General features: G+C 38.9%; 1 protein-coding gene across 2 annotated transcripts in view; it reads left to right on the forward strand.

The window, feature by feature from the left end:
• Positions 1–23,714, forward strand: part of SLC13A1 (solute carrier family 13 member 1) — a 57,401-nt gene extending 33,687 nt beyond the window's left edge. For both annotated transcript variants that reach the window (XM_073652042.1, XM_073652043.1), the window contains exons 9-17: positions 7,864–8,018; positions 9,098–9,217; positions 12,872–12,970; positions 13,069–13,170; positions 15,896–15,999; positions 18,145–18,254; positions 19,335–19,496; positions 19,958–20,095; positions 21,918–23,714. In XM_073652042.1, coding sequence (XP_073508143.1) covers positions 7,864–8,018; positions 9,098–9,217; positions 12,872–12,970; positions 13,069–13,170; positions 15,896–15,999; positions 18,145–18,254; positions 19,335–19,496; positions 19,958–20,095; positions 21,918–22,088 — 1,161 coding nt within the window. In that variant the 3' untranslated portion in view covers positions 22,089–23,714. The remainder of the gene's footprint in view (positions 1–7,863; positions 8,019–9,097; positions 9,218–12,871; positions 12,971–13,068; positions 13,171–15,895; positions 16,000–18,144; positions 18,255–19,334; positions 19,497–19,957; positions 20,096–21,917) is intronic.
• Positions 23,715–24,718: the final 1,004 nt, after the last annotated feature.

The following is a 24,718-nucleotide window of genomic DNA, read 5'->3' on the forward strand; positions in this document are numbered from 1 at the left end:
GGCCTTCATTCCTCCTGCACCATCCTCAGAGGCGGTCAGATTCCTCGTCTCGGGTGGCGTGCTCCGCTGGCGGGTTCCAGCCTGCTGGGCCATCTCCCTACTCCACTAAATCAGCGTTTCTCGCTGCACCTGGGCCATCCTCCATGCGAGGCCCTCCAGTGCGGTCTGTGCACACTCCCGGTCTCGGGGGAGCTGTGCCAGGATCTCCACCAGGTCTTGTGGGGTGGTAGCTTGCAACAGGCTCCTGACCATCGGGTCGGTGCTGCCTGACTCTCCCTCCATCTCCGGGTTCGACCTCTCCAGACTCTTCCAGGCTGCACCCATCCTCTCTCTTTTGTTCTGTATCCGCCTACTTTGAGGGCGGTCCTGGGGCAACTTGGTGATTGTCAGTTCCAGGGGCAGACCCCCACGCTGACGGACATCTCAACCATTTTAGTCTCTGCTGGTGGGGGCGGTCTTCGTTTTTGGCGCCATTCTTGGTCCTGGCCCACAATGGGAGGTGGCCTCTTGCCACCCTCTGGCACGCCCATAATGGCGTCCGCTCTGCCAGGGCGGGAAATCTTCTCAAATGGCGGGAATCGTCTCCCAGTGGCGGGAAACTCCGTGGATGACGGGAAAAAGCTGAAAATGGCGCCGGATGGCGGGAATCTTCACCGATGGCGGGAAGAAGGCTGAAGATGGCGCCGGATGGCGGGAATCTTCACCACTGGTAAGTTTGAACAGTCTTTTTCAGGCACGCAGTACCCGGTGGTTGCGGGCACGAAATCCTGCCGACTACGCCAAAAGTTGACGCGCCCCTAGGCCTTCTGTGTCGTGCAGCATCGCGTGCACGGGGGCTTACCCGGAGCCGGATCAGATGGGGGTAGTAGTCTCGTGGCGGTGACCCGGTCCGTGCCCAGGGAGTCAAACTAAGTGGCGAGTCTATTAGCAGTAGATGTTAGAATGTGTGTCGACTACGCCACCCGTTGATTTGCGGTCACAAGGCCGCCGCTGCAGAACAGTCCGCTGAGGCCGGTGGTATGTGTGCAGCAGGGATGGTGTAACCCCCAACGGGAGGGGTATGGCCTCAGGGCAGCGGGTGTAGATGATGGAGGTTGTGATGGTGCGGTAAGGAGGCACAGAGACGTGGGATGCAGTTTCAGGGTTTTTACTCACTGATGTTGCTTTAGTCACTCTGGCCTTGAGTGACCACCCGAGCCGTGCTGTGTCCACCAGGTGTGGGACTTTGCTAACCCCCAGGCAGTTCCGGAGCGTGGTCCTGAGCTCCCCTCTCTCTCTCTCTTTCTGCTGGCCGTCCCCACCAGGGATCCACCTTAGTCCGGCTCCCTCGGGCCTCTTGGTGGCTAAACCTTCTCTGGCTTCCCTGACCCTACTCGTGGTGTGCCTTCCTGGTGGATATGGTGAGGGTCGTGGCAAAACTTGACCACGACCTCCGGTTCCTGATTAAGGATGTTTTGCCTCCGTCAGTTTGGGATCCGGTGCCCTCTTCTGCCAACCCTTCACCCTTTTGGCTTAATTCTGGGATCTCAGGGTTCCCTCTGACTCTGCTTCTCTGGGCCTTTCTTCCTTTCCTCTGCAAGCCTGGCCCTGGAGCTGGGCCCAGCCGGAGCCACAGCTCCCTGTCAGCCCTCCTGGCTGAGCTCTTCTGCTCTGCTTCTCCTCAGGCTGAACTCGACCCTATTCTAAGATGGTGCCCACCATATATACTCCCTCTATGTGTGAGCCCAGGTGACCAGCACCCAATGGGCTCCTAGCTTTACCCAGAGTACTCCCCCTATCTGCCCCTACACTACTGGGATGTTCCACCCCCCTCCCACTCCAGCCAGGGACAGACGCTGTCGTACCTGCACATTTACTTGGTGGGAGTACCGTAGTTCTGTCCCCCGGAAATGGGATGTATGTAGTGCATGCAGCCTACTGAGCTCAGTCCCACACTCCATACTTACCCGGGAGTGGAATACCACACCTCTGGAGTGAGGTGCAATACCCCTGTAGCAGCCGAGTCCTCAGGGTGCTACACAATCATGGTGGAAACAGCCAAGAGCGGCTGTGTGTAGCACTACCGATCTCAGCTCTTTTTTAGTTCTACTTTCAGTGGTTTAAACCACTTCTTAGATTTATAACAATGTGGACTAGAACAGATGTTGTTACATACTTTAGTGGCTGTTGAGAAAGGACTAGTTGAAGAGACAATGAACTTTGATCGCATATGCTATTGGGATTGCAAGTGTCAAGTGGGTGGTCCCATCCTGGAAAGTACTCAGCCTCTCATCAGTAAACTTTACCCAGTGGATTACACAACACATGTGCAAGATATCAGCACTACGGAGAGTAATTTTGACAACACTTCAGCCATCAATCAAAACAAAGGGGAAGCCATGGAGTAGGATTTACTGACTGCCTGAGCACTTGTTTGACCTAGGACCTACCATAGGACATTCACAACTTCATTAGGAAAAGTTGTAAAAATTAATTTTCTTGCCAATTAGATCTATCTTTGTGATCACACAAGTACACTTTTACATAATTTCCAGTCCACTGCCAAGTGCTGGTATTGATTTCATGGACAAAAAGTATGTGAAAGACTCTTTAAGGCCTCAGCCCCACTATCAGTATTCGGTCAGTATTTTTTATCAGGAGTGGGAGCCAAAACCAGGAGAGGAACAATTAGAGAAAAGGTATAATAGAAACAAGTCACCAATTCTGCATTTATCACCCACTCCTGGTTTTGGCTCTCACTCCTGAGAAAAAATACTGACCGAATACTGACCAAATACTGATAGTGGGGCCGTGGCCTAAGGTTGTAATACAACATGTTTATTGGAATAGACAAGAATAGGGAAATCCAACATTTAAAGTGGTGTTTGAATATTTGATATGATATGTCATAAATGTTTGCAAAGCAGATATCCAATTACTATTTTGTCCATTGTTTGGGGTATCTGCAAGTACATGAACTGATTGGTATTAGAGTCTAAAGCACCTGTTCATGAGTTAATGTTCACTGCTGACGTCATAAAGATTGGCACCACTCTCACCATTCTGCTTACTGGTACGTAGCTGACCATAAATAGATAACTTTGTACTTCAGGCCCATGACCTAACAGTTAACAACCTTTGCTGAACTCAAAATAGTACAATCACCTAGAAGCCATTTCTAAGACAATGACACTGGATTATCTGTGACAGTGATGAATATAGAATACAGAAAGTCACTTTATAAGATATCAGCAATAACCATAAATGTATAAGCTTTTTTCCAATAGTTCTGAAGATTTTACTGCTAGTATAAAACAGCTGATACAGGCCAATAATAGTCTCGCAATAACTGCTATTTAATGATTTTAAAGAAGCACTCTCATTAAAGTTTCTATCATGTTAATATATTGCAGTCATCATATTATATAGCACTGTGTACTTACAATTGCTCATTTTGCCTTTCTACCCAGCTAATTCTTCTCTTTTCTCTGCTCTATGTAGAAACAGGAAGTCTCTTTTCCCTGCATAAGTCATTCCCCTCTTCAACTCCTGACCCAGCTGCTCCGCCCCTCCCCTCTGCCAGGGACTTTTGCAGTGATGACTCATACAGGGAGACTTGACCTCCTGTTTCTACATAGAGCTTAGAAGGATTAAGCTAGTCCGTTTTTAATCATGTGATGTCATAGACCTAATGGAAAAGAGAAGAATTAACTGGGCAGAAGAGAAAATGAGCAATTGTAAGTACACAATGCCATATAGTATGATGACTGCAATATATTAAGAGGATATAAATTTTCATGGGAGTGCTTCTTTAAGATTAATGTTATCTACTTATAAAAAGCTACATATATATATACATATACAGTACAGACCAAAAGTTTGGACACACCTTCTCATGTAAAGATTTTTCTGTATTTTCATGACTATGAAAATTGTACATTCACACTAAAGGCATCAAAACTATGAATTAACACATGTGGAATTATATACTTAACAAAAAAGTGTGAAACAACTGAAAATATGTCTTATATTCTAGGTTCTTCAAAGTAGCCACCTTTTGCTTTGATGACTGCTTTGCACACTCTTGGCATTCTCTTGATGAGCTTCAAGAGGTAGTCACCGGAAATGGTTTTCACTTCACAGGTGGGCCCTGTCAGGTTTAATAAGTGGGATTTCTTGCCTTATAAATAGGGTTGGGACCATCAGTTGTGTTGTGCAGAAGTCTGGTGGATACACAGTTGATAGTCCCACTGAATAGACTGTTAGAATTTGTATTATGGCAAGAAAAAAGCAGCTAAGTAAAGAAAAACGAGTGGCCATCATTACTTTAAGAAATGAAGGTCAGTTAGTGCAAAAATTGGGAAAACTTTGAAAGTGTCCCCAAGTGCAGTTGCAAAAACCATCAAGCGCTACAAAGAAACTGGCTCACATGAGGACCGTCCCAGGAAAGGAAGACCAAGAGTCACCTCTGCTTCTGAGGATAAGTTTATCTGAGTCACCAGCCTCAGAAATCGCAGGTTAACAGCAGCTCAGATTAGAGACCAGGTCAATGCCACACAGAGTTCTAGCAGCAGACACATCTCTTCAACAACTGTTAAGAGGAGACTTTGTGCAGCAGGCCTTCATGGTAAAATAGCTACTAGGAAACCACTGCTAAGGACAGGCAACAAGCAGAAGAGACTTGTTTGGGCTAAAGAACACAAGGAATGGACATTAGACCAGTGGAAATCTGTGCTTTGGTCTGATGAGTCCAAATTTGAGATCTTTGGTTCCAACCACTGTGTCTTTGTGCGGCGCAGAAAAGGTGAACGGATGGACTCTACATGCCTGGTTCCCACCGTGAAGCATGGAGGAGGAGTTGTGATGGTGTGGGGGTGCTTTGCTGGTGACACTGTTGGGGATTTATTCAAAATTGAAGGCATAATGAACCAGCATGGCTACCACAGCATCTTGCAGCGGCATGCTATTCCATCCGGTTTGCGTTTAGTTGCACCATCATTTATTTTTCAACAGGACAATGACCCCAAACACACCTCCAGGCTGTGTAAGGGCTATTTGACCAAGAAGGAGAGTGATGGGGTGCTACGCCAGATGACCTGGCCTCCACAATCACCAGACCTGAACCCAATCGAGATGGTTTGGGGTGAGCTGGACCGCAGAGTGAAGGCAAAAGGGCCAACAAGTGCTAAGCATCTCTAGGAACTCCTTCAAGATTGTTGGAAGACCATTTCCGGTGACTACCTCTTGAAGCTCATCAAGAGAATGCCAAGAGTGTGCAAAGCAGTCATCAAAGCAAAAGGTGGCTACTTTGAAGAACCTAGAATATAAGACATATTTTCAGTTGTTTCACACTTTTTTGTTAAGTATATAATTCCACATGTGTTAATTCAAAGTTTTGATGCCTTCAGTGTGAATGTACAATTTTCATAGTCAAGAAAATACAGAAAAATCTTTAAATGAGAAGGTGTGTCCAAACTTTTGGTCTGTACTGTATATATACAGTATATATATATATATATATATATATATATATATATATATATATATATATATATACACACACACTTATGTAGACAGGTTAAAAAAATGATGCAAAGTAAAAATGCTTTTAAACATAGAAAAGTGTTAACAGTTTATTTCTATCAATCAACAAAATGCAAAGTGAATGAGCGAGAGAGAAATCTAGAATCAATAGTTGCTGTGTTTTGTCTTCAAAACAGCAGCACAGCATCAGTTCTTCTATGTATACTTGCACACAGGTTTTGAAAGAATTCAGCAGGGAGGTTGTTCCAAACATCTTGGAGAACTAACCACAGATCTTCTGTGGATGTAGGTGTGTGCAAATCTTTCTATCCTTTTATGTAATGCTAGACAGTCTCAATGATGACTCTAGGAGGGCCATATTATCAAAGCTATTTGTTCTTCTTTATACTCAAAGTAGTTTTAATGACATTGGCTTTTTTGTGGGTGGTTGTTTTCCTGCTGCAGAATAAATTTGGAGCCAATCAGAGGCTTCCTGATGGATAAATATCTGCCTATATTTCTCAGCATTGAGGACATTTATAATCCTGAACAAATACAGAACACCATTTGCTGATATGGGGCCACGAACTTGCGAGCGATCTCTACGATGCTTCACTGTTGCCTGCAGACACTCAATATTGCATCGCTCTCCAGCCTAAATAGTTGCACCTGCCATAATTCTGAAGTTCTGTTCTCTTTTTCAGACACTTTGTACTGTATGTGTTAAATCAATATTTTTGTTGACATGAAACATTTGCTTTTTATTTTTTCAAGCAGTCATAAAATCCATTTCATATTTTGACATGTGCAGATCATGTAGGATGCAGTGCACTGTTTTCTTCTATGTTATCTTCAATAGCTTCTATTTTAGGTACCTCCTCTGATATAGCAGTGACATGTTCGCTGTGAAAGTGAAATATCAGGGTCAGTTACTACTGGAGACACTAATGTGACACCTATGCTGTCATAAAGTTGTCACTTTACTGTCTGCAGTGATAACTGACCCTGATATTTCACTTTAACATGACACTTCTTATTGTCACGAGTACGAAATAACAAAATATAGGCAGAACAAACTATATTTAACAAACCATTCTAAATTGATAAATCTAAAAACACGCACAAATAGCATTTTCATGACCAAAGACTATTTATTTTACATTATGGAATGGATATTTCTCTAGAGGAAGCTATAAAATGTTTTCTTATCTTTGCAAAAGGCTTATTCTGCCAGCACGTGTTCCATCGGTGAACTTCCATTTTATGGCAGTATTAACAAGCAGATTACATGTTAATGAACCCATTTTATCAATAACTAATTCTACCTTAACATTACTGTCATAAACAAAGTCCATATATGAGTTATTGACCTTTAAGACCTTAACCAAGTTCATTTAACTTTAGGCTTTCAGGTAGATCAGCTGATTGGCGGGCTACCGGGTGTTGCACCCTCACCAATCAGACATTAAAGACTTTAAAATCAATGTTAAAGTAGTGAACAACCTCTTTAAGAAACTTCAATCATTGTTATGAGCATCTTGATTACTACTTCTAAGGCCCTTTTAGAAATTGATCAAAGACCAAACTTTTAGCTGCAGAACTTCAAAACAAAATGTTTTATAGAAATATTTCAATATCTTATATCTGTATATCTTACAGATTGTTAACCTGTAGAGCACTTTTGAACAAATTGCAGTCATCTCTCTAATAGGAAGATTGCCTTTAATACAAAAACAAGCAGGATGTTACTTTTATGTTATATAATGTAAAATGTGTTTTGTATGCTGCTAGAATCCTGTCCTCAATATCTTCAGTACAGCATGTGTAAAACTCTTGCCTGAAGCTTTTTTTTTCCCTTAGAGTGTACTGCGAGTAAAAGTCATTCCTCTACAAAAAGTCTATATATTCAAAATTGTAGTTTTTTTTGTCTAAATGACATTTCCAAAAATATAATATATTTTCAGTCATGTTCTTGTTATTGTAGCCTAAGTAAAATAGGCTTACTGAAGAATGATAATAATAATAATTATAATAATAATAATATAATATTAATACAAATCCTCCATGGTCATTAATAGAATAAATTAAAATCCCAATAATAAAAAAGGTGTTGGCAGCTTATTTAGGACTAATGCCTTTATCAGTCCAGTCCAGAGTGTTGCTATGGCTGTATTTTTGGATATTAAAAATACTTAACAGGGTTCACTATTGTACTGTTGGTATTGTATTTTCTTCCCAAAATCAATGAAGTCTGAAAATGTACAATTTTTAGTTTCATATTTCAATACTATGAGTAAAAATTGTAATACAACAACTATCATGTACCATGGGATATGTTAATCTTTTTTTGTTTTGTTGCAGATTCAGCCAGGTTCAGAAAAAAGATATAGAAATAAAAAGGACCATATGATGTGCAAAGCCATGTGTTTGTGCATTGCATACTCATCAACAATTGGAGGACTGACCACCATAACTGGAACATCAACTAACTTGATTTTTGCAGAACAGTTTCAAACGTAAGACCAGTTGTATTCATCTTAGCTTTTTTCAAAATATAGCGTCTATTTCCACAAGCTGATCAGCGGCAATAAAGAACAGTAGATCAGCTACTGGTTTGCAAAAATTCTAACTTTTAGCATTTACACTCCTATATCAGCCAGCTACGCCAATATGGGCTGGGCATAAGCATGGCATGGGTGGGATGGGGGGCAGCTATGCCCGCCTGCTAAATTAATGAAAACTTACACAACCTTAGTGGTGTATTTTGCTCCAGAAATGCATTCCAGTCCTTGTAGTACAATTTTGGCACATACCAGTTAAAAGATGCTCCTAACTAATGAAAAGGCGTGCGCCTCTTGAATGAATTAGGCACATCTTACTCCGAGTCTGTTCATTAAGACTGACATGTGCAGTAGTCTTAGTGAATTGGCCCCTATGTGTCTCTGTTTTTACAGTAATCATACTGTAACCGAGTGTAAAATTAAATGAAAAGATAAACTAATAAAAAGCAGGAAGGCAAAAAATATGTATAGACTAAACTAAAAATTAGCAAATCAATTTGTAACAAGTGAAAATCATTATATATTTCCCAAAAAATTTTGATTTGTCCTCTCCCCGTGACCGCATGGAGCCTGATTAAGAGCAGTAGCATTGGAGGCCTGCAACAGGAGAAGATAGGAGACAAAAGACAGAGGAGAGAAGACAGTGAATCGATTGGGCTACCATCTATAGTAGGAGAGCTGAGGAGAGATGAATATAGGGTTTTTTTTAACTTCTTTGTGGCAGATTTGATTTGCACCATACTTATGCAAATTGAATGCCTCGACTGAACTGGAGCATACAATTCAAATTTTTTGCAGATTCACTCATATCTGATATAGACCTTTCAAAACAAGTAGTCTGAATGGATATGGACACCATCGGGGCCTTTTTATTTTCTTAAATGCATGTATTTTTGGCTAAAAAACTTTTTTGAGTTTGGATTTCATTAAACATTTTGTATTTCTAAAGTGTAAGATTAATGAAGCATGTTTGCTGTAACCCAACAACTTTTTGTTATACTCATTGCAGTATGTATGATGGATTATTCTTTTAGGCGCTATCCACACAGCACAGAGATTAATTTTGGAACATGGTTTCTTCTCTGCATTCCAATCACTATCATTTTGATGATACTATCTTGGATATGGCTTCAGTGGCTCTTCCTGGGATTCAAGTAAGGAGACTATTTTCATTATGTAGAAAAATATTCAAATATCACTCAGAAACTTTTCTTCCACAGTTCAAGAAAATTCTTAGGCTAACTGGCTTACAAAAAGATTGATTGTAGCAGGTGTAGGTTTGAAATTAAATAATTAGTCCTACAGGGAGTGACGACAGTCTCACTTTAGTGCTGTGAAATACGCTGTTGCTTTGAAAAAAACATAACTCCCATAGGGTAATGTAACTGTTACTGTACATTGTAGTAATATTACAATCCACAGACAAGGTCATTGTAGTTGACCTGTTATGGGCTCTGTAGGGATTCATGCTCGTCAGTAGGCAGCAATCACACAGGCACTGGATTCTTTGTCAAAACAATGTGACATTTATTTCCAAAGGTTGCACAGCACCAAAACAAAACCATAGGCACATAATCTCTAGCCTTGTCCAGGTGCTAACTAAACAAAATAGACCATGGCTACTCATACACAGCTAGGCTAGTCCTAGTTTGGACAAACTAAACAGCTATTATCCATAGCAACCACTGATACTTGCAGTTTGGTGCACACGGCCCGTGCAGACTGTTCCCAGAGAGGGATTCTGGCTTATCTTTCTCTCTTAACTCCAACACAAATCGAGTCTGGTCAGCTTCCCCCAGCTAACTGACTAAGGTGAACACCTAGGCTGGTTATATGAAGAGCTAGCCAGGTGCACCTAATCAGAACCTGTACTTACTGGTTACAGTTACAGTTATTTATTAAGATATAGATTCATATTCATAATACCTAGTGTATGTGAAGTCTATGCAATAAAACAGCTGAATGCACTGGTCAAGTTAATTAGTTTTAGATATTCTTTGAAACAAAACTATTGCTTTGTATACTTGCACTTAAAACAGATATTGCAAAGCAATCTAAAAAATCATAAACCATTTTATCAAACACTTTGTGTAAAAACAGTCATTTCATCTTAGTTAGGCTCCGTGTATATACAATTAGACTGCACACCTTCTTCTATGCATTAATAAGTTCTCACTGCATAGTACATATTGTAGCGTGAGATTTACATGGCCAGTACAGAAGATATAAATGGGAATGTAAAAAGCATAGTAGATATTTTCTACATTGTACAGTTCTTTTTACATGATATAACTAAGGATTGGTATGCCATGGAAAAAAGTCAAGTACAAACTCACCAGCTTACAAATATAGAATGGATGGCATTGTCATTTATTTGATGCAGGCACAATATGTATCCTCAGGTTCTTTATATCATATATATAAATATATATATAGACATATATATATATATATATATATATATATATATATATATATATATATATATATATATATACACTGCTCAAAAAAATAAAGGGAACACTCAAATAACACATCCTAGATCTGAATGAATGAAATATTCTCATTGAATACTTTGTTCTGTACAAAGTTGAATGTGCTGACAACAAAATCACACAAAAATCATCAATGGAAATCAAATTTATTAACCAATGGAGGCCTGGATTTGGAGCCACTACCAAAATTAAAGTGGAAAAACACATTACAGGCTGATCCAACTTTGATGTAATGTCCTTAAAACAAGTCAAAATGAGGCTCAGTATTGTGTGTGGCCTCCACGTGCCTGTATGACCTCCCTACAATGCCTGGGCATGCTCCTGATGAGGTTGCGGATGGTTTCCTGTGGGATCTCCTCCAGGATGGCACATCAATGTGAGCTGTGGCAAGAAGGTTTGCTGTGTCTGTCAGCGTAGTGTCCAGAGGCTGGAGGCGCTACCAGGAGACAGGCCAGTACACCAGGAGATGTGGAGGGGGCCGTAGGAGGGCAACAACCCAGCAGTAGGACCGCTACCTCTGCCTTTATGCAAGGAGGAACAGGAGGAGCACTGCCAGAGCCCTGCAAAATGACCTCCAGCAGGCCACAAATGTGCATGTGTCTGCACAAACGGTTAGAAACCGACCCCATGAGGGTGGTATGAGGGCCCGACGTCCACAGATGGGGGTTGGCATTTTCCATAGAACACCAGGATTGGCAAAGTCGCCATTGGCGCCCTGTGCTCTTCACAGATGAAAGCAGGTTCACACTGAGCACATGTGACAGATGTGACAGAGTCTGGAGACACCGTGGAGAGCGATCTGCTGCCTGCAACATCCTTCAGCATGACCGGTTTGGCAGTGGGTCAGTAATGGTGTGGGGTGGCATTTCTTTGGAGGGCCGCACAGCCCTCCATGTGCTCGCCAGAGGTAGCCTGACTGCCATTAGGTACCGAGATGAGATCCTCAGATCCCTTGTGAGACCATATGCTGGTGCGTTTGGCCCTGGGTTCCTCCTAATGCAGAACAATGCAAGACCTTATGTGGCTGGAGTGTGTCAGCAGTTCCTGCAAGATGAAGGCATTGAAGCTATGGACAAGCCTGGCCGTTCCCCAGACCTGAATCCGATTGAGCACATCTGGGACATTATGTCTCGCTCCATCCACCAATGTCACGTTGCACCACAGACTGTCCAGGAGTTGGCGGATGCTTTAGTCCACTTCTGGGAGGAGATCCCACAGGAGACCATCCACAACCTCATCAGGAGCATACCCAGGCGTTGTAGGGAGGTCATACAGGCATGTGGAGGCCACACACAATACTGAGCCTCATTTTGACTAGTTTTAAGGACATTACATCAAAGTTGGATCAGCCTGTAATGTGTTTTTCCACTTTAATTTTGGTAGTGGCTCCAAATCCAGGCCTCCATTGGTTAATAAATTTGATTTCCATTGATGATTTTTGTGTGATTTTGTTGTCAGCACATTCAACTTTGTACAGAACAAAGTATTCAATGAGAATATTTCATTCATTCAGATCTAGGATGTGTTATTTGAGTGTTCCCTTTATTTTTTTGAGCAGTGTACATATACACACACTGACAATATTCTTTGAGACTACATTACCTCTACTAGGCAATTTTTTTCATTTTGAAAGGACGCGAAAAATCACAGAACTGGGGCATACTTGCAAAACACTTAAGAGCCCACACTATATATTTCTTACAGAATCCATGGGAAGATAAAATGTCGCTTATCATCAGAAGTGTGAAGGGGAGAAAGACTAGAAACATTTAATCTTGAGATGGATATGATGAGGCACCATAAAGCAGTGCTTCGGTACAGGGACGAAAAATGTGGCTTTGTATTGACCCTTTATGATGTAAAATTTACTGTAGGGCTACTACTTATGTCCCTCACAGTTTTTTGGTCATGTTATAGACAGACATAAGAGATAGAGAACTAGCAGAAGCTAAAACAAGTATATATTTATTCTATGCATAATTTACAGTTACAGAAAATCTGTAACATCATAATACATTGCATTCAGTGAAGCTAAATTTCAGCGTAGACCATTGCATTAGCAATATATATATGATAGATCTTTTTTTTTTAAGAAACATGTGTAAAAGACAGTTAAAGCAATCTTTAACAAATAATGTACCGGCATGTGTATTTTAGAAGTTTATTAACAGGTAAGGTTAGGTATTGAGTGATTTTAGGTATTTGTGATATTTACAATTTAGTGTAATTTTAATGATCTTTTAGCAGAAACAGATAAGTTAGTACTCGACTTGAAACAAAAAAATACATCTATTTCTTTTTGTTTTATTTAAGCTTTAAAGAAATGTTTAAATGTGGCAAAGCAAAAACAGAAAGAGAAATTGCTTCTGCTAAAGTAATCTTAGACGAATACAAAAGACTTGGCCCACTGAGGTAAGGGAAAAAAAAAGAAAAATTGTTGTTTGTTCAAATACTATATAAAGCATATCAAGAATAAAGAGTTCAAAGAACATGATGTTATTCTTTTACAGCTATCAAGAAATTATGACCTTCATCCTTTTTCTTCTTATGGCTCTGCTGTGGTTTACCAGAGACCCTGGATTTATACCCGGATGGTCTGAACTATTTCCCCAGTAAGTATCATCCTCTTCCACGCATTAGCTTATTTCCTTATATTAAATATACATCACATTTCATGCCACAAAATGCAGTTAAAATTTGTCGCATACCCTGTCAGCTCCAAATGATAGAAAATTAAGATAAAAGAAAAATAAGCAGATATCTAACACAGATTAGGCAAATCATTATATGTAGAAGAGACGAAGAGCTGCTGGAAGTTCGAGATTCCCTTTCTATTTTAAAGAACCAGTCCAGTGATTATTTTTTATTTGCCCCTTTGTTATGTATCATGTATGTAAGTGTCATGAAGAAAGTAACATACTCACTGGTCGCCAACTTCTTCCGGTTTTAGCGGCGCTCCAGTCCACTCTGGCACTACGTGATCGCATCTGTAACCTGCTGGACCACTGTGTGGAGTGGTGGTTATGCTCTCTCTAGTTTATTGGGCTCAGAAGTAGACTATCTAGCCTTGTTCTGAGTCTCATAGACTTGCATAAAGAAAATTCAAAAAGTGACCTCCGCTCCATACAGCAATCACTGTGTGATTCAGCAGGTCACAAATGCAGTCAGGTGGTGGAGGAACAGACCTGAAACTGGGAGAATATGGCGACTGGTGAGTATGTTACTACTTTCATGACACTTATACACAGAATCCCTCCCAAAAGGGAAATAAAATCACTCGTGTACTAAGGACACGAGCATCTTCAACGTCTTGTACAGTGTATATTAGACCACGGCCCCACTATCAGTAATTCGGTCAGTATTTTTTCTCAGGAGTGGGAGTCAAAACCAGGTGAGGAACAATCAGAGAAAACTTATAATAGAAACAGGTCACCAATTCTGCATTTATCATCCACTCCTGCTTTTGGCTCCCACTCCTGAGAAAAAATACTGACCGAATACTGACCAAATACTGATATTGGGGTCGTGGCCTCTCAAAGAAAATGGGGCAGCTCTCTCCTAGTTTCCAAAGAAACAACTCACTGAGACCAGCACAGTACATATCGGCTCTAATGTTTTGCTCTAATTTTAGACAATCACCGATATTTTACAGGTGAATATACATGCTGAAGGACAAGGTTTTCCAGCAAATTGCATGCCCAATATACAGGCACCTTTTAAAGCATTGTATGTTTAATGTGGTTTCTAGACCATTGTACAGAGGCATAAAATATGTAAGTCTTGTATGGCCATTGTAGTCTAAAGGATCATTGTATAAAATTATATTATGATTATTTTTCAATATCCCATACTCGGAAAATGCTTTTAAAGTAAATTTGTCATAATAAAAAACAAACCTAAAGTTCCTAAAGAAATATAATACATAAAGAGCTATAGAGACAGATTTTAACAGTTGATGTAAATACTTTGATGCCCAAAAATGACAAAAGTATTCTAGAGTTGATACCTTTATTGGCTAACCAGAAAAATTATATTTGCAAACTTTCGGAGCATGGAGGCTCCTTGTTCAGACAGGTTTACAAAGCTTGCAAATATAATTTTTTGGTTAGGTAATCAATCCTAGAATATGTTTGTTATTTTTGGGCATAAAAGTATTTACATCAATTTTTTTTCTGAGCTCACTTTCCGCGTCTTCAAATGCTCTGTATTCTAATAATAGACCCAGGGGTCCACTTTACTGTATGTATAATATTAGGAGTCTGGGGGATGTTCTACAAGACAGATCATGGCACATTTGGTGCTATCTAGGTGTAGTAATAGATAAAAAAGTGGAAAGAATGCAGACCAAATGATTATCTGCTAACCTTATAGTGTTGTGCAAGGGATGAGCACAAAGACATGCAGGATATATTGATTAAACCTCTTCAGCTAAGAGTCCCTCGGACCGAGAACGGCATCCTCCTGCTGGCCTGATGAAGGCTAGAGTTTCAATGTAATAAAGGATAGTAATTTGTTTTATCCAAGAGAGTTTTCATATCCAACAAGTTCCACTCACAGTGCCATATGTGGTCTCCATTCAGAGGTTCCATCGCTTCAGTCCATCAATAATACAATAGGTGAATACCTATATGACTTCCTTGATGACTGCATTCAGAATCCAACCTGATCAAATTATTTATCCACTGTGGATATTTGCAATATTACATTTTTCACATTTATGCTGTTTATATTGTGACTATTATGGTATATTGTATGTATATATTAGTATGGTTTGCACTGCGATGTAGTGACTTTCCATTCTAGGAGTATGCACTCTTTTCATTTTTAGGGTTCCCTATCTGGCTTAGACTTGGAGGGTAGTGATAGGATTCTCATTTCTTTTCTATGTGGAGAGGGTATTGCAGCTTTACCTTTCATTTTGTAGGGTAATATATGATTGATATTTACTTAAGTTTTAAATGTCTAACGCACAATAGGGTTTACATTTTCTGTCATAATCAACAACAATTTCTGGAGATATTAAGTATACTTTTTTTGTTACACTCTATTATTTTTTTTAAAGCACCACTCCAGCATTTTTTTTAATTCAGCGCTGGAGTGGTGCCACTAATCTAAGTTCCCTGACCCTAGTAATATACATACCAGCCGCCGTCTCCAGCTGTTCCCTGTGCCACTCCGGTCCCGCACCTCCATCTTGTGACCGCAACTTCTGACTGATCGTAAGTCAAAGGTAACGGTCACAAGCTCTCATTGGCTCTCATAGATTTACATTGAGCATTTATTCTGTTATAGATATCAAGAATGTCAAAAACTTATCATATATATCTATATTTCTAGGTACAAGGGCTATGCTACTGATTCAACAGCTGCTTTGCTTTTGGGAATTCTTTTCTTTATCGTCCCTGCATATCCCTGGAAGAGGAAGACTGTTGGGAAAATCAGTTGAGTATTCTCTGCGCAATTTACTGTTTTGAATCAATCACACACAACAGGTCTGTTTATATATTTTAGATTAAGTTAATTTGCAGCAATTACAAAAGTAAATAAAGGAAAATTAGATTCATAGTGCTGATTATCTTGGCCATTTGTTAGAAACCATGCACCGCTATTATATTGCAGTGTTTCTTGTTATAGGGCATCTATAGGGCTTGTTATTGGGCTTTTAGATTTTAAAATCCATTAGGTTGAAAATTATAGCTGCAAATACTTTGCAATACACTCTATATTGTGTGTTTAATCTGAGATCTAGGTATGGTGCTGTATGGACAGCATGTCTTGGTTTATACACAATTATATATACACGGACAGTGGACAAGCCATATATTAAAGGGGCTATCAGGCAGCACCCGCAGATGTGACTTCCTGTTTATGTTCGATTCATCTGAATGTGGGGACAGTGAAGTTGAATCTGATTGGGTGCAGGGCTCATGTGATGTAACAACTTCCCGTTAGCCCTGGAAGAGCGAGTGCCAACACCGCTAGAATGGTGCTGCCGCTGGAGGGGAGTATAGGTGTTTTTATTTTAACAGAGGCAAACACTCAAACTGAGAATGGGTTGTCCGTGTAGCAGACAACCCCTTTAAGGCCAAATTCAGAAATCATTTTTTTTCTTATGTGGAAAATTGACCAATTTTCATCTGTGGTTTGGATCACATTTTCAGTGTGTCAGTTTTTATAGTTTTTTATGTGTTTCATCAGTTTTTCTCATATGCAAAAAAAAAAAACAAATCCTGCAGGCTTCCCAGCTTCTCCTGTGTCAAACAGTGAGAGATGAACAGGAGTACGATGCAACTAGAAAGGCATCCATATTTTGTCTGAGTTTTCCATGTATGTATAGATGTACGTATAGATTTCTTTGGCTAGTTGAGCCATGCCGCGGATCTAAAATGGACAGGACAATTTTTTTCGCGGACACTTGGATATATAAGGCCACATAGACTATAATAATTATGTGTCCTAAGCGTAAAAAAACAAGAAAAGAACATGTTTGAAAAACATGGATGTCTGAATGAGGCCACTGTTGTATGTTTCAGGGGTTGTTACATAAGAAAAAACTTTTAGGTTCATGCAGCAATGAGAAGCTGATTGCTAAGGGTCTGACTGCTGTTCTAGTCAGTTGGGCCTGCCAACATGTCGCAGATGATATATCAAGTCCATCAAAATAATGGCAGTCATTTGAAGCTGGTCTGGCCAATATGGATGGGATAATTCCCTTGTTGCTTTGGCTTTTTTTTTTCTTGACAGATAAAAGATCTACTTTTAGTAATATAGTATGGTTTAATAGATATAAGACCATCTAATTCAACCTGTGCTAGGAAATGTGTCAAGATTTGCTTGAAACTCATGTCTGTATTGTAAATTTACCATTTACAAGCAGTTTTCCTGCATTCAATGAAGTCAATGAAGATAAATGCACAAGAAGAATGGGACATGCTGTAGTTTTCATAAGACATACCTTGAAATAGACACTGAATTTCTCAATACCATCGATTTACAACTGTAAAGCTTCTGATTACAGTGGCCAAAACTAGGCAAACCTAGCAAATTATAACCTACCCCTTCTCTTACTGAAATCATACATTTTGTAGGCTGACACATAAGAGATTAGAAAGATTATTTATCTACACTATATAGGAGATGTGGTCACAAAAATTATTAGATAGATAGATAGATAGATAGATAGATAGATAGATAGATAGATAGATAGAAAGAATAAAGAATACAGCATCCCACGGTCATGAATTGGCAAATTTATGCGCCAAGTACCTTCATTTTCTAAGTATATACTATATAGCAATTATGCAGTCCAAATTTCCTATATTCAATGTCTGCATACATCTTAGCGCTTACAGAGTGCTGCTGTATTCTTTTGATTGTATATTATGCAGTCATAGCAGCTTGCACGTGTTCACACTTTCTTTATTCTGTATGGAGTTGCTGGTCAGTTTTTATTTTTTTTTGATTAATAGATAGATAATGAAGACTATTTGCAAAGTTGAAATAATAACATGATTAGTTGTGAAGATAAGCCAAAATGATTCAAAAGATATCTAAAGAAAGACATTTTTTTCATTTTTTTGTTATAGATTCTTTTGATTATGCGCCACTGATTACATGGAAGGAATTTCAAGCTTGCATGCCATGGGACATTGGAATTCTTGTTGGTGGTGGATTTGCACTGGCTGAAGGATGTGAGGTAAAGAAACCGTGGATTTTGAAGTAATGGCAATATTTATTAAACATACGTAGCACAAACCCACAACTACAGCATCATAGGTGGTCCAACATGCCCATCATTGGTTCAATGCACTATACTACATTCATCACTAAGCAGTGATGCCTCTGCTGAAGTCATTCATTTTGGACTACAGTTACCGTATGTTCTTTGTTGATGCTTACCTGTTTCTTTAAATGGAGTCATTAGTTAATTGAGAAACTGCTGAACAGTTAAACAGTAATTACACTTTTTTTCCATAAAGCAATAATACCAGTGTAGAAGATAAGAACCTTTGTAATATATCTTACTAGAGAACTATGCTTCTTACTCCACTTATACGTTTTTGTCTCATGCTCCGATCATTACTCTCACAACTGCTTAAGGCTATATTCCCACAATGAGTAATGATGAGTTTTTGATGTTGCAGCATTTCTGCGCCTATTAGCTAAATTAGGTTACTTGCGTTTTTCCTTTCATTGCGTTTTTTTACATGTGTTTTTATTGCAAAAATCTTGAGATCTTGTAGTTTTTCTTTCTTGTAGTAGGCTGCCACTTTCTGTTCCGTAAAGATCACTTTTCAGTAGTCATTTCATTATCACCACAGAGAAAATTACAATGATAGAAAATACCTCTATATATCATTAGATAACGCAGTAGCTTACCATTCACAATAGTTGCTCATCACAGCTTAACTATTCCCCTCGCTGTACAATAAGCTTTGAAAAGATCACAGAATATGACTAGAATGCTCTCCCATGGAAATTAATGAACATCTCATACTACAGACTCCTAGGGTCCATGTGACTTCTCTAAAACATCTCTAAAAATGGTTTTAACAGTAAGGTGGTTACCCTATATAATGCCTGCATGTAAGGAAAATGAAAACAGATTACAAAAAAATATGTTTCACTATGTTGTTATAATTAGTAAAAACATAGAATTATATAAACATGCCCTTTAAGAGTGAACAGAGTTAAGTATATCATCTATAAATTGCAGTAAGCTATACAGCACACACATATATGTATTGCATGATAGTAACGTTTGCGTCATTTTCAGGTCTCTGGACTGTCCCAGTGGATAGGGAACAAGATGACTCCACTTGGCTCATTCCCCATATGGATTATTGTGCTCATTGCTTGTGTAATTGTGACCTCAGTGACTGAAGTAGCCAGCAATCCTGCAACAATCACAATATTCCTACCTATATTAGCACCCCTGGTGAGTATTACCGCTCTCATCCAAGAGAATCGGGCTGAATATGCTGATGACAATCTGATCAAACTCTGTTCAGAGTGTCAGCATAGCGTGTTCTGATTCTCTCAGAAGAGAGAACCATAGAACACTGTGAGGAGAAGATGGAGAACAAAATTTCTTCAACTTTTCCAATGTGTGAGTCAGCGGAAATCAGACTGCACATGGATGACATCTAAGTGCAGTCTGATATTTTCTACGCATCCATAGACTTGAATGGGTGACAGATGCTGTCAGTGAAAAAAATTGATCACCATCACTGCCCTATTGAATAACATTGGTCTGAGTGCTGTCTGATAAAAAATTTGGGGAGCACTCGTCCAATGTATATAGTGGTGTGAGAAAGCCCTTAATGTAATAAAAAAAAAAGTAAAATGACAAAAGACATGTTAATGATTGTTCCTTTAATCTTTGTTGTGTTGGCACAGGCTGAAGCAATATCTGTGAATCCCCTCTATATCCTTATTCCCACAACTCTCTGCACCTCTTTCGCATTCCTACTTCCAGTGGCAAACCCACCAAATGCAATCGTCTTTTCTTATGGTCATCTACAAGTCATAGACATGGTAAGTAGATATATGACAGTGGTGTCCATGATGGTTAAAAAAAAATCAATAATTATCTTCAACACCAAAATTTATAAAACTATTAGGTGCTTAACACCATGTATGTAGAAGCAATGGTGATGTCACCAAAAGAAGGTTCAGTGGAAAGGTTTGAAGAAACATTTTATATAGCTTTTGAGTAAAAAATGGCAAATAATTTTTTTCAGCTTGTTCCAATACCTCACAAGTCATTATGAATAACAAAAAATCATATTATTCAACTTATGCTTGTAACATTTCACTTTGCCAAGTTCCTAAATCTTAAAGAGGAAGGTTGCCATGACTATGAGATGATAGGTATAATTTGTGCCAAGCATTTATCTTGGGTCAAATTTTGGGACCAGAAAAATTATTAGGGGTAAAAAAAATTACAACAAACATTTAGGCATCATTCAGATGTCCGTGAGTCATGTACGTGTTTTATCTGTGTTTTTCAGGGTAGAACACGTAAGTATTATAATCTATGGACCTGCTCACATGTCCTTGTTGACTGAGAGGTCCACAAAGATATCACGGTGGCATGTCTGTGTTTGATCCCAGTCACAGATCAAAATTACCCACAATAGCCTATGGGACCATTAAAATCAGAGACATTCCCATGGACGGCATGGTTATAGGAAGTTTCGCCCACAGCAGTTCGCCCTCAGCAATTTGCCGCCAGCAGTTCGCCCCCAGGTACATTTCGCCCCCGCACATTTCGCCCTCAGGAAGATTCGCCCCCCGCACATTTCGCCCCCTCACGTTTCGCCCCCCGGACGGGGGCGAACTGGGGGCAATATGTGCGGGGGTGAAATGTGCGGGGGAAAAACATCCTGGGGGCCAAATGCTGGGGACGAAATGTGCGGGGGTGAAATGTACCCGGGGGCGAATTGCTGAGGGCGAACTGCTGGGGGCGAAACATCCAATTCCCGGGAGGTATACGTGTGCAATCCGTCTGTTGTCCATGGTTAACATTGTAATGTATTGAAGTTTTGTAATTTATTTTTATTTAAGTGAAAATCACTGATGAAACACTGATTGTAAAAACTGACACTGACCAAACACTGATGAAACTCAAATCAAAAACACTGATGAAAATTGGTTCGAATAATAAAAATCATTAGACACTGTAATGCCAATTCCTCAAGATTTGTGTTTACATGCCAGACTTGAGGCACATTCTGCTGGAGCTGTCGTGTACCATAGTTGGAAATGTACCTGATGATAATATAGTAGATAAAACTTGGCACTCATGAGAATAATTTACGCTTTTGTATACATAAAATTTGTTGAGCTGCATTATAACACACCCAATCCCTCAAAGCTCTACTTTTTTCTTAAAATATTGGTGTAAACACGCCAAAAATCGGACCATTTTTGTACAGCTAAAGTATGTGTTGCACAAAAATGTTGCGACATTTACTACAGTTTTCCACTAGTGTTCTGGTTAATGAAGTGGAGCCTTAGTACATGACACGGATAGCCCAAGTATATTATCTGCCATAAGTATTAAAAAGAATAATACAGAATAGTACAGAATTGGTGACTCCATTTTCATCATTATAGTCAATGGCCTTATTGGCGCATACGCCCGAATCCCATTTTGCAGGGGGTTTTAGACATAAAACCGAATGTGGGGAAGAACACATGAAAGGACCCTTAGGGAGGAGTTGTCATAAGTTCGCAATAAATTTATACATAAAGAAAACATTTTTTATTCATTTTATTTTTTCAAAATATAATCTCTACATTTCCTACAATCCCTTGTGATTTTACCCATTGACTTTATTTGTTTATATTCTAGGTAAAAGCTGGTCTAGGCATCAATATTTTAGGAGTCCTTGTAGTAATGCTGTGTATATCAACATGGGCGATCCCAATGTTTCAACTTGACGTTTATCCATCCTGGGCACCGGTCATTATGGCTACAAACACTACAGCGCTGGTTACAACAGCTCTTACAACAGGAATGTGAAATGAACAGTGATCATGTTTAAACCAGCAAAAGAACTGTTATCTTCACAACATTATGAAAATACCGCACTGGTTACTTTAATAGTCATTTCATCATTATGTGTGACAACGAGAAGCAGCTTATCGCCTTGGGAGCCTTATCCTCTGTGATAATCTACAAGACCAGATCATCTCTTTGTTTTGTTGGACGCCGGCTGGTCAACTGGACTTTGTCTATTACGAAGATTTTATACAAAAATATTATTGAAATCTTGCATGTATTTATAAAATGATATACAGTATGTATATGGCCTCTGTAATTCATGCTCAACCTATAACTTGCCTGACACATATTAGTAAAAAAATATTTGCTAAGCCTCGTAAAGTATATGCAAGATACTCGTGCCTTCTATTACTACCTCTTATAATATGTCTTCCTGGTAAATATTCTTCAGCAGGAGGCCTTTGACGAGTAAACCAAAGAGAGAGTAAGAAGCCTGGAACTTCTCACCCTCAGTCACCCCCAATACTAACAGTAGAAAATAAAGTCTTATTTTTGTTTCTGTTAGGTTATTGGTCTGAATAGTTGGAGACACCGAACCCCTATATTTTCCTGAATTATAAGGTTTAGGTAACTGAAAACAACATTAACATTCAGTTATTTGTCACGTAACCCAAACTCCAGTTGAGAGGGGTTCACAGTGAACTCAGTAGGTTACCTCATAGATATTTTTTTCATGGACACTTATACAGGTGTAGTACAAGAACTCCAGTATTTAAATATACCTTTTACTGTCTATAAAATACATAGTTTATAATGTATATATGTACATAGAAGAGGGATTTATTATAATTTAGCATAAACCATGTAAAATAAAGCTATTGTAAATATAAATGCCATTTTTTAAGCACTCAGGACAAAGTCACTTTAGATTAATAAACATTTAGACATTAATATTAAAAAAAGTAAAATAGCAGACGATATCAGTAAGGTGCTGACGTTGAAATAATGTTAGTGTGCAATCTTTTTTTATTTTTATATAAATCACTACTTTTATAAAGTATAATTATATTTGAATTATTGTCAACAAAATATTTTTCAGTGTATACTTTTTTGATAATTATTGAATATTTGTGTGCATATTTAGTAATGTACCACACATCATGTCATAATACTCTATTCATATAGTAGATATTTCTGTATTTTGTATACCACGTACTCCAATGTTGTTACATATCTATGACTTGATTATATAGCATGTGCTTTCTCATGTTAAGATTATATATTTTCTATCACAATCTAGAAATGTAGCAGATGAAAGCTAATTTCCATTGGCAAAATAATTGCTTCTAAGCAAATATAAAAACACAAAAATAACAGTTTACCAAATGAAAGAACTTGCATTGATTTGTTGGCTTTCTTTTTTGATATTTAGTTTGACCGTATTGTTACTATTAATGTTTACATTAATCGCAACTGAGTTCATTTGGATTATTTTTGTTGTTTGCTGTGCCTCCTGTGTAAAATCAACTCAATTGAGTTCATCTCATGTCTATAGATCACATGAGAAAATGATGGCAACATTTTATACTAAACACATTTTAAATGCAGTGAGACTATAAACTGTGATTTCCTTTGACTTGTTTCAAATCTCAATGTAAATCATTGATGTAATAATTATTTTTGAATCATAAATTATTCTACACTCTTTTGGCACATTGGGTAAATGGAGTGTTTTAATGTATATGGATACTGTTGGAGTAATGATTTTCAATTTGGGTAGAAGTAGGCAAAACCTTGCACATGATTTACTTTAGCAATTCCTAATTATGCCCTGTAAATACTGGCTAGTGTAGACAAAAGCACATATACAAGTTGTGTGGCTATGGCAAAGTCCAAAGTAGACTTTTCCTTTATTTTTAAAAATATTTAGATTTGAGAGTCCTCAGTGGTTGATAGCTTTTAATGGTTAACTGAAAATATGGTAACAAATTGCAAGCTTTCGAGACTACTCAAGTCTCTTCATCAAGCATTACTACTATATTACTATGCCTGATGAAGAGACCTGAGTAGCCTCGAAAGCTTGCAATTTGTTACCATCTTTTCAGTTAGCCATTAAAAGGTATCAACCACTGAGGACTCTCAAATATAAATATTTTCTATCCACTGCCTAACACGGTACAAAGACATATTTTCCCTTTATTTATACAAAGAACGGTTAAAAGAGCATCACACAGATGTGGCCAGTCACTTAAAGCATTTTGGAGTTAAACACCAATCAGAAATTACAAAAATGAGATGTGTAGAAACATACCATTACCTATTTATGGTCACTGTTATAGTTAATCAGCTTGCAATGTAATTGGAACTACCATCAATCACAAATGACAAAAACAAGATGCGAAGGCAAACCATTACCTATGTAATGTCATGGACGGACATAGTTAATCAGCAACATTATTAAAACTCAGACTAAAACGTGGAACCTTTGCACAGATAATACTAAAATTCAAGGCCAGAGAACGATACAAAGTGATCCTTGACATGGGGAGGCTATGGGGGTCTCCTGCTGGACATGGGAAGGCTATGGGGGTCTCCTGCTGCACATGAAGAGGCTATGGGGGGGTCTCCTGCTGGACATGGGGAGGCTA

This window comes from Phyllobates terribilis, unplaced genomic scaffold (genome assembly GCF_046119375.1).
Source record: "Phyllobates terribilis strain yellow unplaced genomic scaffold, ASM4611937v1 Scaffold_11__3_contigs__length_659146591, whole genome shotgun sequence".
NCBI lineage: Eukaryota > Metazoa > Chordata > Amphibia > Anura > Dendrobatidae > Phyllobates > Phyllobates terribilis.